A 15575-nucleotide genomic window follows, 5' to 3' on the forward strand; every position below is an offset into this window, starting at 1 on the left:
CTCCTTTTCACATATACATCATCCTTGTTAAAAAGTCCAGGTGACATGACTGGTTTCCCTTCCATCAGAAGAATGTGGTTAGGAGTGAGAGGCTCAAGGTCATTAGGATCGTCTGAGAGCTTGGTGAGGGGACGACCATTCAATATAGACTCGACCTCACACAGGACTGTATGAAGACCATCATCATCCAGAGTTTGCAAGTGCAGCACAGAAGTGAGAACTTTCCTCACCATCCGGATAGCACGTTCCCAGACACCACCATGGTGTGATGCTGAAGGTGGGTTAAAGTTCCACTGGATGCCATCTTGCAACAGAACTCCCTGTATCCGGTTGTGATTTAATGATGATAGCGCTTCCCTCAGCTCTTTCTCTGCTCCCACAAAATTGGTTCCATTGTCTGAACGCATACTGGACTCTTCGACTGATGAACCTTCGAATAGCATTAATACATGCATCAGTGTCCAGGGATGGAGCCACTTCCAGATGAATGGCTCTGCTTGCAAGACAGGTAAAGATGACACCATAACATTTACAGAGACTTCGACCTCTCTTTACTTCCAAAGCCCGAAGTAATCTACTCCGACATTTGTAAAGGGAGGGAGATCAGGAAGAAGCCTTTCCTTCGGTAGGTCTGCCATTTTTTGCTTGCCTACTCTTCCCTTATGTCGCCTGCAGAAGCCGCATTGTGATATGATTTTCCTCACAGCTGCATTGGAATTTGTTATCCAAAACTTGTTGCGCAGCTTTGACAGAGTGTGATTTCTTCCACCATGACCCACCTGTTGGTGAATATACCTCAATATGAGCATGGAGATGTATTGATCTTTTGACAGAATGAGTGGATGCTTAGTCTCTTCTGGCAAAGCAGCCTTACTCAATCGTCCTCCTACTCTCAAACATCCATCCTGCAAATGTGGATCAAGCTTGTACACAGAACTGTCTCTAGACACAGATTTTCCAGCTAATAGGGCAGCGATTTCTTCCTTGAACTTCTTTTGTTGACTGTAGCGAATAACGGCCATTTCAGCATCTAAGAGATCCTCAGCTGACAACATCTGGCTTTCAATGGCTCTTTTGGCCCTCTTCATCTCCAGCGACACATTGAGAGATGATCCACCTGCCTCCTTTCTGTGGAGCTCAAGAGCATGTAAGTCCTTTCTCTTTTGTTTCAACTGCAGCAGAATTCTCCATTTGAGAAACCATGCCACCGCCACTTTGAGTCTCCTCCAATCTGAAAAGTATGATAAGAGCTGATCTGTAGCAGTCGGAGAGCCCTGAGTAATGATGGTGTTTACTGTAGCTTCTCTTTTGACCTCCAAATCATCATCTGCAATTGTGACCTCTGTGATGTCTGCAAGCCAATTCTTTTCTGGGTCAAGGAGAAACTTCGGGCCCTCAATCCAGCTACCCCCATTCAGCAGATCTCCAACCTTCATACCTCTGGAGGCATAGTCTGCAGGGTTGTCTTTGGTATTAATATACCTCAACTGAGAGACTTGAGTTGCATCTCTAATACTTGTTACTCTATTTGATACAAATATGTAGAAACGCTTATCCTCATTTTTTATGTACTTAAGCACTGCAGTGCTGTCCGTCCAGAAAGTTGACTGATCCAGTGGCAGCTCCAACTCCGCTCTCAACATCTGATCTACCCGCACAGCCAGAACAGCAGCCGCAAGCTCCAGACGGGGAATGGTTATTGGTTTTAGAGGGGTAACTCTTGCCTTACCCAACAGGAAAGAAACATGGACCATCTTACAGTTTTCAATCCTGAGGTAAGTAACAGTACCGAATCCATCCTGACTAGCATCAGAGAAGTTGTGCAACTGTGCCTTAATGGGCTGTCCAAAGTCTTTGGGCTTAATGCATCTTTCAACTTTGAATGCTGCCAACCTTTTCAGGTCTTCCAGCCACCTTCTCCACTGATGGCCAATGTCTGCAGGTATGTTGTCGTCCCATCCACAACGTCTCCGACAGAGCTCTTGCAGCTTGACTTTGGCTGGGAGGGTTACTGGGGCAAGAAAACCCAGATGATCATAAACCGAGCTGATTATGGACAACATTCCTCGCCTGCTCTGTGGTTGTTCTTTCATCGCCATTTTGAATTTGAATGTGTCTGACTCCACACACCATTGCAGCCCAAGAGCTCGTTCGACTGGAAGCTCATCTCTATCCAGATCCAGTTCCTTCAAGTCTTTCACTCTATGCTCCTCTTCAATGGTTTGCAGTACTGCCCTGCTATTACTGATCCACTTTGTCAAAGTGAAGCCTCCCTTTTGGCAGATTTCAGTGAGAGCTTGAACCATGGCAACTGCCTCCTCGTCTGAGCGCGAGCTCTTCAAACAGTCATCAACATAAAAGTTTCTTTTGACTGTTTCCACAACCTCTAGTGAGAAGTTAGCCTGATTGTCCTCTGCAGTTCTCCTGAGTGCATAACTGGCACAACTTAGGGAAGAGACAGCCCTGAACAAAGAAACTGCCATTCGAAATTCTTCAATCTCTTGGTTCACATTGCCTCTTGTTGTCCTCTTCAGCCACCCTAACTTGGTAAAACATCGATTTAATGTCTCCCATAAATGCCACTGGCTCCTGTCTGAATCTGGTTAGAACACCCAACAATGAACTAGTGAGGTTTGGGCCTTGTAGCAGCTGGCTGTTGAGTGAAGTTCCCTTAAACTCAGCTGAACAGTCAAACACAACACGCAATGTACCCTATTTGGGATGGCATACACCATGATGGGGTATATACCAGAGCTTTCCATTTTCACCTTCCAGCTGATGTTGAGGCACTTTCTCTGCATAGCCGTTCTTAATTACATCAGTGAAGAAGCTGGTATATTCCTTGTGGAATAGTTCATCTTTCCTGAACTTCCCCTTTAATCCCAGCAGCCTTTGCTTAACCATAGAAAGGTTATTAGGAAGCGAAAGCTGGTCCTTTCTGAAGGGCATTTTCAAGCTGTAATGTCCATCCTGCAGCTGTGTTGACTCATCCATCATCTTTAAGAATCTAATATCTTCTCTCAACACTCCTTGTTCCTCTGAACTTTGCTCATTGAAGTCATGACTGTATTGGTTGCTCAGCATTTCCTCCAGCTTACAGACAGAAATCCTATTGACAGCAGCCACTGAGAATCCTGTTTTAGGCCTGCTGCTCTCTCCATCTCGAAGGGGACCATTAACTACCCAGCCAAGTATAGTTCGTATTGCATATGGTCCATTCTCTCTGCTGTTGATGACCTCCCATGGTTCAAATACCTTATTGGCGTTAGTGCCAATCAACAGGTCAACATTAGTATCAATGCATGGGATCTGTACATCAGAGAGATATGGCCATTTCTGCTATTCTCCCTGTGTGATAATGTTACTGGTGGTCACAGGCATTTTATTTTGTGTGAATACTTCTGAGAGACTGTAGAAGCTGTTACTGCCAAGACCAGCTACCTCCAAACCATTCAGGGTGCTAGTGGAAACAACCCTTTCCTGTCCCATAGTGCGCAAAAGGAAACTGGTTTTCCTACCAGTATTGTTCAGCCTTTGCATAAGATGTTCTGAGCAGAAAGTAGCCGTTCTCCCAGGATCCAGGAACGCATATGTTTGTATTATCTTGCTTCCCCTGATGGATTTAACCTGAACTGGCAAGATAGACAAAATGCTATCCTCCTTTCCGGCCCCTGTATGTCCACAAGTTTCTGATGCAGGTGGTTTAACATGTGCTGTGCCCTTAGTGTGTTCACTTCCTGTGATGGCTCTTATCTTTCCAGAGATATGAAGCACTGTAGGATGTTTCTGACCACAATCTTTGCAAGTTAAGCACCTGTCGCAATCCTTGCTCCTGTGTCCACTACCTAGGCAGCCAAAACACATCCCCTTTTCCTTCAAAAAGTCAATTTTGTCCCAATGCTTCTTCCCTTTCAGTTTTGGACACTCTTCCAGTCTGTGAAACCGAGAGGAGCAAACACATGCTTCTTGAATGATTCCCTTTAAGTCCAGCCTTGGTGGGACTGAACTTGGAGTTCCACATCCCTTGGCTGCATCACTTACAATAACCGTGGCGAAGCTGTTACCTCTGACCTTGCTGAACTTTGAATGTGGTTTGTTAACACTCTTTACTGCAGGCAAACCACTTATCGTGTCTTGGATGTCCCCAAAAAGTGGATCAGAAATGATCTTAACTTGGCATTCGATAAATGAGACCATGTCTTTAAAGCAAGCTCTGCGATTGTACCTCTCGAGTATTTCATGTGCCTGTATCCTCCATTGTTCTCTGTACTTAAATGGCAACTTTATCATGATTGCTGTCATGTTAGTTAGCATGTCCAGCTCCTGCACATATTGAAGTTCCTCCATTACATTGCAACAACTTCGCAGAAATAGAGAAAAAGTTTGCAGTGCTCCCACATCCTCTGCCTTCACTGCAGGCCAAGCCAAAGCCTTCTCCATGTAGGCTGCACCAATCCTATATTGGCTTCCAAAGTGTTCTTGGAGAAGCTCTTTAGCCAGCTGATAACCTCTGTCGGGAATCATGTGCTGACAACTCCTCACCAATTCTCTGGGCTGCCCTCTTGTAAATTGCTCCAAAAAATAAAGGCAGTCAGCTTTGCTAGCCTTTGATTCCACACTATGTTCAAAAGCTCTTATGAAGGTTTTATACTGAAGAGGATCACCGTCGAATGCTGGAATGTCTCGAGAAGGCAAGGACATTAAGCGCTGTTGTTGAACCAGAGCTGCTGTGATTTCATTTTTTCGGTGCATTATGGTGCACAGGTCTCCTTGTACTGGTACAGAATATAAATGCTGTTGCTCCACTGATGCAGGCTGCACATTGTTGACTGGCAGAGAGAGGTTTTGTTGTGTATCTCCAAACTGCATTGTTCCAGATGTTTCTGTTTCCTTTTTCCACTTTCTCATATTTTGATCCAAAGACCTGATGTGTTTTTCCCTCAGAGGGTGCGTTCAGTGCACTTGAATCCTTTTGGGCTACTGAGAAGCTGCTTTGTGGCATTGCACTCCACGTGTATGGTTTAAATGAGTTTGCTGCAGGATTGAGTCCTTTGGAATTTAGGTTTTGTTCTTCCTTCCTTTGAAAGTAAGAATTCATTCCATCAGAAGGTACTTGTGAGTTACTGGAACATTCTGAGGCAGCTTGAAAAACTGCTGGCCTTGCAGTGGATGCAGCTATTTCAGCATCAATCTCAAGCTGCTCCCTTTTTCTTCTCAGCTGCTCCTCCTGGGCCTCTAGAGCATGCCTTTCCTTTAAAGCCGCAGCTCTAGCGAGAAGTGCAGCCCTTTCTGCTTCTGCCTTAATGCAAGATGAAGCTGTGGTTTTGCCACTTTTATTACTGGTTTTACCACTTTTGTTACTTCTTTTACCACTACATGTGCTTTTTCGGTGAGAATGTCTACTGGCAACATTTGATATGCTGTCATCAGGGTGAACATCATCACCATCCTCACCACAATGATCATTTACCAACCATTTTTCAACCTCAAAAATTAAACCATTTTCAACAAGCATTTTTGCAGCAAACCAAGTGTTTTGTTTGTCACTTTCTTCAGTGGACATTAAAGGCAACAGAGCCACATGAGCATCTTTGGCTTCCCCACACAAAAGCACATTTTTTTCCAGTGTATGTTTTATCTCTTTTGCATTACCACTCTGCATAAGCTCTTGAGTTACATTTCTTAGGTTTTTAGCCTTACTTAATTTGTCTTTTCTTACATTTTGTAACCTTTCCACCTTTGCAACAAGAGCTTTGTGTGTTAATGTAATAGACCGTTTACTTTTTACATATTCTGGCTCATTAACATTTCCCTCTTTCACCGAGGCTGCAGCAGCCGCTGGCTCCGCAGCAACCACGTCTGGTTTACCGTCCATAATGTCCTTTAATTCACACCGCAACGCACATCCAAGATGAAAGCAACGAGATAAAGTTCAGTTTATCAGTGTTGTTTTAGCGACCAATGCATTGGGATTACGCTCGCAAAGTTGTGTGCACACTTTATTATGGCCATAAAGTTGGTAGCGCTACTCTTTACCTTACACGCGGAGGGAGCCGTGATGTCACAATCCAGGTGAATGAATCAGCTGATGACCGGTGCATCCTCCATCTCCACCTCCCATGCTTTCAAACAAATGTAGGAAATCCAGCGTTGAGTCTTCCTCCATGAACGATGGCTAACGAACTAACTGAAGCGGAGTTTTTAGACTTAAATGTAGTGACTTGATTTCGACAAAAACAAAACCTAAGCCACAGTGAGGGGCTGTTACCGAGACATGTAATTGACGCGTCGTCATGCGGCGGCTCCGTGTACTAAATCAAACATCCTCGGACTTGCGCTTCACACACTCTCTCACTCATTCACACACACACTCTCTCTCTCTCACTCATTCACACACACACACTCTCTCTCTCACTCATTCATTCACACACACACTCTCTCACTCTCACTCATTCACTCACACACTCTCTCACTCACACACACTCTCTCTCTCACACTCATTCACACACACACACTCTCTCACTCACACACACTCTCTCTCTCACACTCATTCACACACACTCTCTCTCTCTCACACTCACACTCTCTCTCTCTCTCTCACTTACACACACTCTCTCACTCTCTCACTCTCACTCAATCACACACTCTCTCTCTCTCTCTCACTCTCTCTCTCTCACTTACACACACTCACTCTCACACTCTCACTCTCACTCATTCACACGCACTCTCTCTCTCTCACTTTAACAGACTCTCTCTCACTCATTCACACTCACACTCTCTCTCTCACTCATTTACACTCTCTCTCTCTCACTTACTCACTCTCTCTCTCTCACTCATTCACACACACACACTCTCTCTATCTCACTTATTCACACTCACTCTCTCTCTCACACACACTCTCTCTCTCTCTCACTCATTCACTCACTCACACACACACTCTCTCACTCACACACTCTCTCTCTCACACACTCATTCACACACACTCTCTCTCTCACTCATTCACACACTCTCTCTCTCTCACTCACACACACACACTCTCTCACTCATTCACACACACACACACTCTCTCACTCATTCACACACGCTCTCTCTCTCTCTCTCTCTCTCACTCACACACACACTCTCTCACTCATTCACACACACTCTCTCTCTCTCATTCATTCACACACACTCTCTCTCTCACTCATTCACACACTCTCTCTCTCACTCACACACGCACACTCTCTCACTCATTCACACACACACTCTCTCTCTCTCTCACTCATTCACACACTCTCTCTCACTCATTCACTCTCTCTCTCTCTCACTCATTCACTCTCTCTCTCTCACTCTCTCTCTCTCACTCACACACACACTCTCTCTCTCTCACTCACACACGCACTCTCACTCACTCATTCACTCTCTCTCTCTCACTCTCTCTCTCTCACTCACACACACACTCTCTCTCTCACTCACACACGCACTCTCACTCACTCATTCACTCTCTCTCTCTCTCTCTCTCTCTCTCTCTCACTCATTCACACACACTCTCTCTCTCTCTCACTCATTCACTCTCTCTCTCTCTCTTTACAGTAACCAGGTTTCTACTGTGCATGTTAACATGTTCCCAGATTACCCACATAACCTGGTTTCTCTGAGTAACCTGGTTATGTAAGTGCATGTAAACACACTGATAGATGTTCAAATCTATATTTTCCTTCTCTTTCAGCAGAAACTGGTCTGCAGGATGTTTCAGATTATAAGAACAGTCTGAGAAGGCAATGTCAACATGTGACTGAGGGAATTGATGAAGATGAAAGAACCCTCCTCAATGATATCTACACTGAGCTCTACATCACAGAGGGACGGAGTGAAGACGTTAATACCCAACATGAGGTGAGGCAGCTTGAGACAGCTTCCAAGATGAAGACCCACCATGACACTCCAATCAAGTGTCACGACATCTTTAAACCCTTACCTGACAAACAGAAATACATCAGAGTTGTTATGACGAACGGCGTCGCTGGTGTTGGAAAAACCTTCTCAGTGCTGAAGTTCACTCTGGACTGGGCAGAGGACTCGAAAAACCAAGATGTCAGTCTGGTGATTCCACTTTCATTCAGGGAGCTGAACTTGATCAAAGATGAGCAGTACAGTCTCCTCATGTTGATCCATAAGTTCCATCCAACATTAAAGGAGGTCACAGCAGAAAATCTCAAGTCTAAAGACTGTAAAGTTGTGTTCATCTTTGACGGCCTGGATGAAAGCAGACTTTCACTGGATTTCAACAACAGGAAGGAGGTCGTGTCTGATGTCAAACAGCAGTCATCAGTCAACGTGCTGTTTACAAACCTCATCGTGGGGAAGCTGCTTCACTCGGCTCTCATCTGGGTAACTTCCCGACCTGCAGCAGCCAATCAGATCCCTCCTACATGTGTTGACAGGGTAACAGAAGTACGAGGCTTCACTGACGTCCAGAAGGAGGAGTACTTCAGGAAGAGATTCAGTGATGAAGATGAAGAGCTGTCCAGCAGAATCATCACACACATCAAGACATCCAGGAGCCTCCACATCATGTGTTACATCCCAGTCTTCTGCTGGATCACTGCTACAGTTCTGGAGCAGATGTTGACTACAGACCAGAGAAGAGAGCTGCCCAAGACCCTGACTGACATGTACTCACACTTCCTGCTGCTTCAGACAAAGAGGAAGAAGCACAAGTATGATGAAGGACATGAGACGAGTCTACAGGAGCTGATGGAGGCTGACAGTGAAGTTCTTCTGAAGCTGGGGAGGCTGGCGTTTGAACAACTGCAGAAAGGAAACATCATATTCTACCAAAAAGACCTGGAGCAGTGTGGTCTTGATGTCACAGAGGCCTCGGTGTTATCAGGATTTTGTACAAAGATCTTCAGAAGAGAGAATGTGATCTTCAAGAAAACAGTTTACTGCTTTGTTCATCTGAGCATTCAGGAGTTTCTGGCTGCAGTCTACATGTACCACTGTTACACCAACAGCAACACAGAGATACTGAAGGACTTCCTGGGAAAAGACTACAGTAACTCATCCCTGGATGACTTCCTGATGGGAGCCATGAAGAAATCTCTCCAAAGAGAAAACGGCCACCTGGATCTGTTTGTACGTTTCCTTCATGGCCTCTCTCTGGAGTCCAACCAGAGTCTCTTAGAAGGCCTGCTGGGTCAGACAGAGAACAGTCCAGAAACCATCCAGAGAGTCATCAACAACCTGAAGAAGATGAACACGTCCAATACCTCTCCTGACAGATGCATCAACATCTTCCACTGTCTGATGGAGATGAACGACCTCTCAGTACATCAGGAGATCCAAGAGTTCCTGAAGTCAGAGAACAGATCAGAGAAGAAACTCTCTGTGATCCACTGCTCAGCTCTGGCCTACATGCTGCAGATGTCAGAGGAGGTTCTGGATGAGTTGGACCTGCAGAAGTACAACACATCATGGGAGGGACGACTGAGACTGATCCCAGCTGTGAGGAACTGCAGAAAGGCTCTGTAAGTCCAGATGTGATTAACATCATAAATCAGTGCAGATTAGAAGTTTAGTTCTTCAAATATAAATAATATAAAATTCTTATTATTGTTAAAATAGTGCTCTACTTGTTCATAGCTGAAATAATATGTCAGTTATATTTAATCTCAGATGTTCTTGAGTTGTTTCAAATTCAGTCAGTTCAAAGTCATTCAGTTAATCTATTTATTTATAGTAATTATTGGATTTTACAGTCTTTTCTTCTATTTATCTTCCTTTGGGTGACGGAGGCGTCATTCAAACCTGGTAAAACAAATGAAGGACTTTAGAGGTTGTGGTTGAGGTTTTATTGCAGAACATATATCAGTATTTTACAGCTATCAGTGAATGTAGTGAAGTTATTATTACATGAGAAGCTTCTGCAAATAATATATATTCAGACAGACACTGTTTTTACTGCTATGATTAAGAGTTTAAAATAAGATCTGTATCATTTTCCAAAGGTGATTTCTGAAGTCAGAGAGATTTGCTTTCATCATCATTTTTTTTCTTAATGGTTTCTGAGTCATTTCATAGTGAGCACGAGGGATCAGCAAATCACCAAACTGATTCAGTAATTAAGTGATATTACACGTGATGCTTACCGCATCACTGTCGTGTCAACAATGACGGTAAATCACACCCTCGAGGGTAATATTGCGATTACACAACATTTACCAACAAAATAAAAGATGTAAACAAAATGTATTTATATTGTGAGGCAGTTCGCTCTAAAAATAAAAAAACTTTTTTCTTGTGTTATATCCGTTTCTATGGAAATACATAGGGATATGACTAATACCTGGAAAACAATCACTCACGTCACTAGACTGCTATGTAATGAAACCTAGTTTACTACTCCAGCAAGTAGACTGACCCTTAGTAACGACCAAGCAACAGAGACGATTTCTAGTCCCTGTTGAGTCAGCCAGCCAACTTGAGCTAATGCTTTCTAGAGATCGCGACATTTCCCAAACTGAATAAATACGACATTTACAAACACAAAACTGCTTTGCTAGCTCAATCCTGTTGTAACTAAGATATCAGCTGAAAAAAAAATCCATGGACAGATTTAGCTGTTACGTCTGCAAACTTCACAGACATTTTTAAGCTAGTAGCTCCGTGTCACCGACTCACCGGCACAGCTGATGGAGGATGCCGGAGTGGAAGCTGAGATAAACTCAACTGAAGGGAAAATGATTCAGTTTTACTGTTTATGGGGGAGCCGGTTAACGATAACGAGTGGAGAAGGGTTCGGGTTTTTCAGTGTGTGTGTGTAACTCGTCCCACAGTCTCAGAGTTCAATCCACTCGGTAAAGGGTCCGTTTTGTTTTCCCCACAACCCCTAATCAGTTCAGTTCAATCCAGTTTCACAAACATAAAAGGAGGAAAACTCAAAACTCCGCTCCGGGTTTTCATCGCAGATCCCCACAAAACAAAATAACCCAAAGACACTAGCAAAGCAACACAACACATAAACGGTCTACAGTTCTAATGAACGGCGGAGTGATATTTTTATTAATTCAACTTCAATATCACATATAGATAATATAAATGGAGTAATATAACAGAAATATAGAACAAACAAATATACAACGCCAAGGATTACAGATAAATATGAAATGAAAATGATGCAGTAAAAAATAAAGATATAAAAAATAAATGTGCACGTTACAATTATGTTAGTTTATTAAATTTGGAGCACAAATTTATAATCTTCACAGCTTTTCTATTGCATGAGGTAGACAATGTTTTAATGTAGGATTCTGTTTCTTCTTTAAATGAACAAAAAGAGGGTTTAACTTTTAACACCTTACATTAATGTATATAAAACTTGGCCAGCAATATGATAAGAGTGATGAGGCATTATTCATTTGAGCAAGTTGATGAAATTTACGTCACACGGACCCTCACGGACGCAGAAACTATAATTTCAGCTTCAGTGTGCTGTCATGCTGATTTGAGCACGTTCTAAATGTCTAGTTGACCAATCAGATTGCTTGGTCAGAACTACCTGTTGTATAATGTCAGTTATACAACAATATGTAAAGTTTGCTAACATTAACCAACATTAGCCTCCGTAAACTACTGGTCATACGAGACAAAACCCCTGAGTGTGTTGAACCGAGCAATGGTGCCTTTTATTTCTCATGAATTCAACTTTTTCTTTTAAAGAGGGAAGTCATGTTACACAGTCTTGTTTTTAAGTCTTTCTTATATTCTGTTGCTCACAGAAAGAAACTCTCAAGTGTTTTCTCTCTTGTTGGTGTAGAGAAGAGTAGTAGCAGGAAATGCACAGAGGTCTGATGAAGATATAAGAGCAGAATGGTAGAATTCAGACTGTTTAAAGAGATCTTATACACATTAAAGGTCAATGTTATATTTTAATGCTGATACCCTGATAACATCTTTCTGATGACATCATGATGAAAATAATTCAACCTTATTGGTTTGTTAATTGTGTTTTTGTGCTGAATCAGTTTTTAGATTATTAGAAAAGAATGTTGACAACTAAACATCATGCAGTCGTCTGTCCTGCACATCTAAATATTGAATTACATTAATATTTGATATGTACAGGTCTAATATTGTAAAGCCATTTGTTTCATTTGTGTTTGTCAACTGTCACTAAATTTTGCCGCTGATGGATGTGAACCTGACAACAGCAGGTAGCAATGAGAGATGATCTTTCTCAACTGTAACTGTTCACTGAGTTGAACTGAGTAAAAATATCCTGCAGTCAAATTAAAAATTAAAAATAGTGGACAGTAAAAATGTTTTTCTTATCAAGATGTCCTCATGCTAACTTTGTGGAGACAGACATGGGATCAGATCACACAGACAGACTGTGAACATTATGGAAGCCTCAATGTAACTCCATTTTCTCTCCCTTCATCTGCAAGATTAAAGCAAAACAAAGATTAAAAGTCTGCAGGTATGAGAGAGAGTGATGAGAATTATTGTTTCATCCAAGCACAGTGAGATACGATTAGCTGAACTGGGAGTGCTCTGGTAGCCTACTGGTTAAGATACATGCCATATAATCACAATATCAGTGGTTTGATTCAGGTGGCTGACCTTTGTTGCATGTCATTCCCTGTCTCTCTCTCTCTCCTCTTGTTTCCTGTTATCTCTCAACTGTCGCCTTACATTAAAGGAATAAAATGCCTCAGAAAATTTTTTTTTTAAAAAAGATGAGCTGAACCACTGATGTGAAGAGCAAATGTTAATCAAAATAGGGAATGTCAAACTGTTTCATCATCAAATGCAGGAAGTAAATATAAAGTGTCCTCTTTCATGATAACATATGTTGTAATATATGTGTCATTACAGACTTTCTGGCTGTGACCTCTCAGAGACTCACTGTGAAGTTGTGGCCTCAGCTCTGAAGTCCAACCCCTCCCATCTGAGAGAGCTTGACCTGAGTGCAAACCTCCTGGAGGATGGTCCGACTGGTTCAAGATTGAAGCCTCTATCTGCTGGACTGGGGAGTCCAAACTGTAGACTGGAGACTCTGAGGTCAGTTCACTGGCTGTAGCTTTGGCAGTTTTTTCTATATATTCAATTCAAATCCTCCACTGAAGTTCACATGTTTGGTTAATACATTTTTGGTATTTCCCTGAGCACAAATCTGTAGAATTTAAATTTAAAATCCACAGTCTTATTCTGTGTAAAAATGATTTCCAAAGTTTAAACTAATATGAGTCTTCAGCAGTCTGAGTTACACATATCAAGTAAGTATTTTTGTGTTTCTTCAGTGTTTCCTTGCTGAGCTACAGTGGAGGGATCATAACTCATAGAGGGAATTTTGAACTAAACTCAAACTTTGAGTCAGACAAATCAAGTGGGAGTCTACCAAACTGTCAAAGCCTCATATCAGCTTCAGCTGAACTTATGAACTCATTTCCTACAGTGTAGCTGTGTTAGGAAGAGACCACTTCACAGTCAGTATGGACAGGAGGAATCATTACTGCCACCAGTAACATGTTTTAATTACACAAACCTACTAAACTACCAAATACAGGAAGAAGGAGGTCATGTAATAAATAATGAACAGGTTTAGTTCAACATGTCTGATTTCATATTGATCCTCTAATTTCAGACTTGACTGAGTTCAGCAGCATTTTATTAATCAATTTTATGAATGAACTCATGGAAGTCAACTCAATAAATATTATTATTATTATTATTATTATTATTATTATTATTATTATTATTATTATTATTATTATCATCACAATAAAGGGAGTTAATCTATGGAACAACCATAATGAAGAAATGAAAACATGTAGAACATTAAGTAAGTTTAAACAAATCTTTAAAAATAACATATTGAACAGATATAGAATGGATGAACAAAGAGGTGGTCTGGAATAATATGATTTGGTACAGAGTGTCTTTTTGACTTGTGTTGTTTTTGTTTGTTGTTATTGGTTCTATGCAAGTTATCTTTATTCTCTTGTGTTGTTTTGAATGTTTTTGGCTTTCATTTGATTGATAAATTATAAAAAGGGGTAGGACTAGAAAAGTTCCATTGAATGGTTATTATTTAAGTTGCTTACTGAAAGTTTGCTGTTATTTTTATTTCTTTTGTTTTGCTGCCTATATATTTTATTTTGTTATTTTAACATGTTCAAACTAAAAAATAATCTAATCTAATGAATCAGGACATAGTAATGTTGAACTACACATTTAAAACCTGAACACATCTGATTGGATTATAAATGGATTTTAATCTACATCATTTATTCTTTATTCAGATTGTGGCTCTGCAGATTGTCAGAGACCAGCTGTGCTTCTCTGGTCTCGGCTCTGAAGTCCAACCCCTCCCATCTGAGAGATCTGGATGTAAGAGGAAACGACCTAAAAGTCTCAGGATTAAAAGTACTGTGTGATTTTCTGGAGAGTCCAGACTGTAGACTGGAGACTCTGAGGTCAGTTCACTGACTGTCTGTTACTATTGTTGATCTTAATGTTTAACAACTAAACATAATTTATGTTCATACATAACTTACATCCATGAAGTTCATTTTCCTTTTTCCATATTTTCATTTTTTTACTGTACAAAGTTTAGTCTGTAGTTATAAAAGATGACTGATTCTTAAAGAAACTGTAGAAAATGTCCACTGTTAGTTGTTAAAATAAATGAATGCTTATAACTTTTGGTAAAGAGTCACATCTGTATACAGAAGATCCTCTCAACTAATATCTGTTTTGAATTGATCAAGTTTACTTGCTGAAGGAGAAATATTTCTTTTATTAGATTATTTAATGTTTTTTACACAATAATGTCTGATAATTGATATTGATCCTTCACAATAATCTCTCTCTCTCTCTCTCACACACACACACACTGATCTAAACGCAGGTGTTTAAAGTATTTTTTATGAATCAGTGTTGACATGAATATGTGTCTGAATGTTGTGGTGACATTTGGATGATGTCTGTAGAAGGCTGACATCATGATGATCCACAATAACACAATGACAAAGTTACTCTGCTTATTTTAGTGAAAAGTTCATTGATGAGGACATAGTAATGTTGAACTACACATTTAAAACCTGAACACATCTGATTGGATTATAAATGGATTTTAATCTACATCATTTATTCTTTATTCAGATTGAGTTACTGCAGGTTGTCAGAGATCAGTTGTGCTTCTCTGGTCTCAGCTCTGAAGTCCAACCCCTCCCATCTGACGCCATTTTTTACTTCTGTGCTGAGATTAATATGATGTGACAGTTGTGGTGACACTAAACTGCAGACATAAAGCTGATATTATGCTGATCCACACTGAGGATCTATTTTCTTCTTCAGTGGTTTAGTCCATTGACTGTCAGAACAATGTTGAGCTGCACATTTAAAACCTTCATATAACAAGAAAAATCTACACTGGATAATTCACTCTGAACCTCTGAAACTCTTGATTTTTACATTAAATTTCACCTTCACTTTAGGGCTGGGCGATATAACTAAATCGATATCAGGATTATTTCAAACTCGATTATGATTAATGAACACTTATTTATTTTATATGCTTTTTTTTTTAC

At 41.0% G+C, this 15575-nt stretch overlaps 1 protein-coding gene across 4 annotated transcripts in view; it reads left to right on the forward strand.

Moving 5' to 3' along the window:
* The window catches only part of LOC121890611 (NACHT, LRR and PYD domains-containing protein 12-like), a 79752-nt gene that overhangs the window by 48458 nt on the left and 15719 nt on the right, over positions 1–15575 (forward strand). For 3 of the 4 annotated variants that reach the window (XM_042403052.1, XM_042403054.1, XM_042403055.1), the window contains 3 exons: positions 7709–9509; positions 12859–13044; positions 14286–14459. In XM_042403052.1, the coding sequence (XP_042258986.1) occupies positions 7709–9509; positions 12859–13044; positions 14286–14459 (2161 nt within the window). The remainder of the gene's footprint in view (positions 1–7708; positions 9510–12858; positions 13045–14285; positions 14460–15575) is intronic. The other variant, XM_042403053.1, reaches the window with a different exon arrangement.

This window comes from Thunnus maccoyii, chromosome 23, assembly GCF_910596095.1.
Source record: "Thunnus maccoyii chromosome 23, fThuMac1.1, whole genome shotgun sequence".
Taxonomy (NCBI): domain Eukaryota; kingdom Metazoa; phylum Chordata; class Actinopteri; order Scombriformes; family Scombridae; genus Thunnus; species Thunnus maccoyii.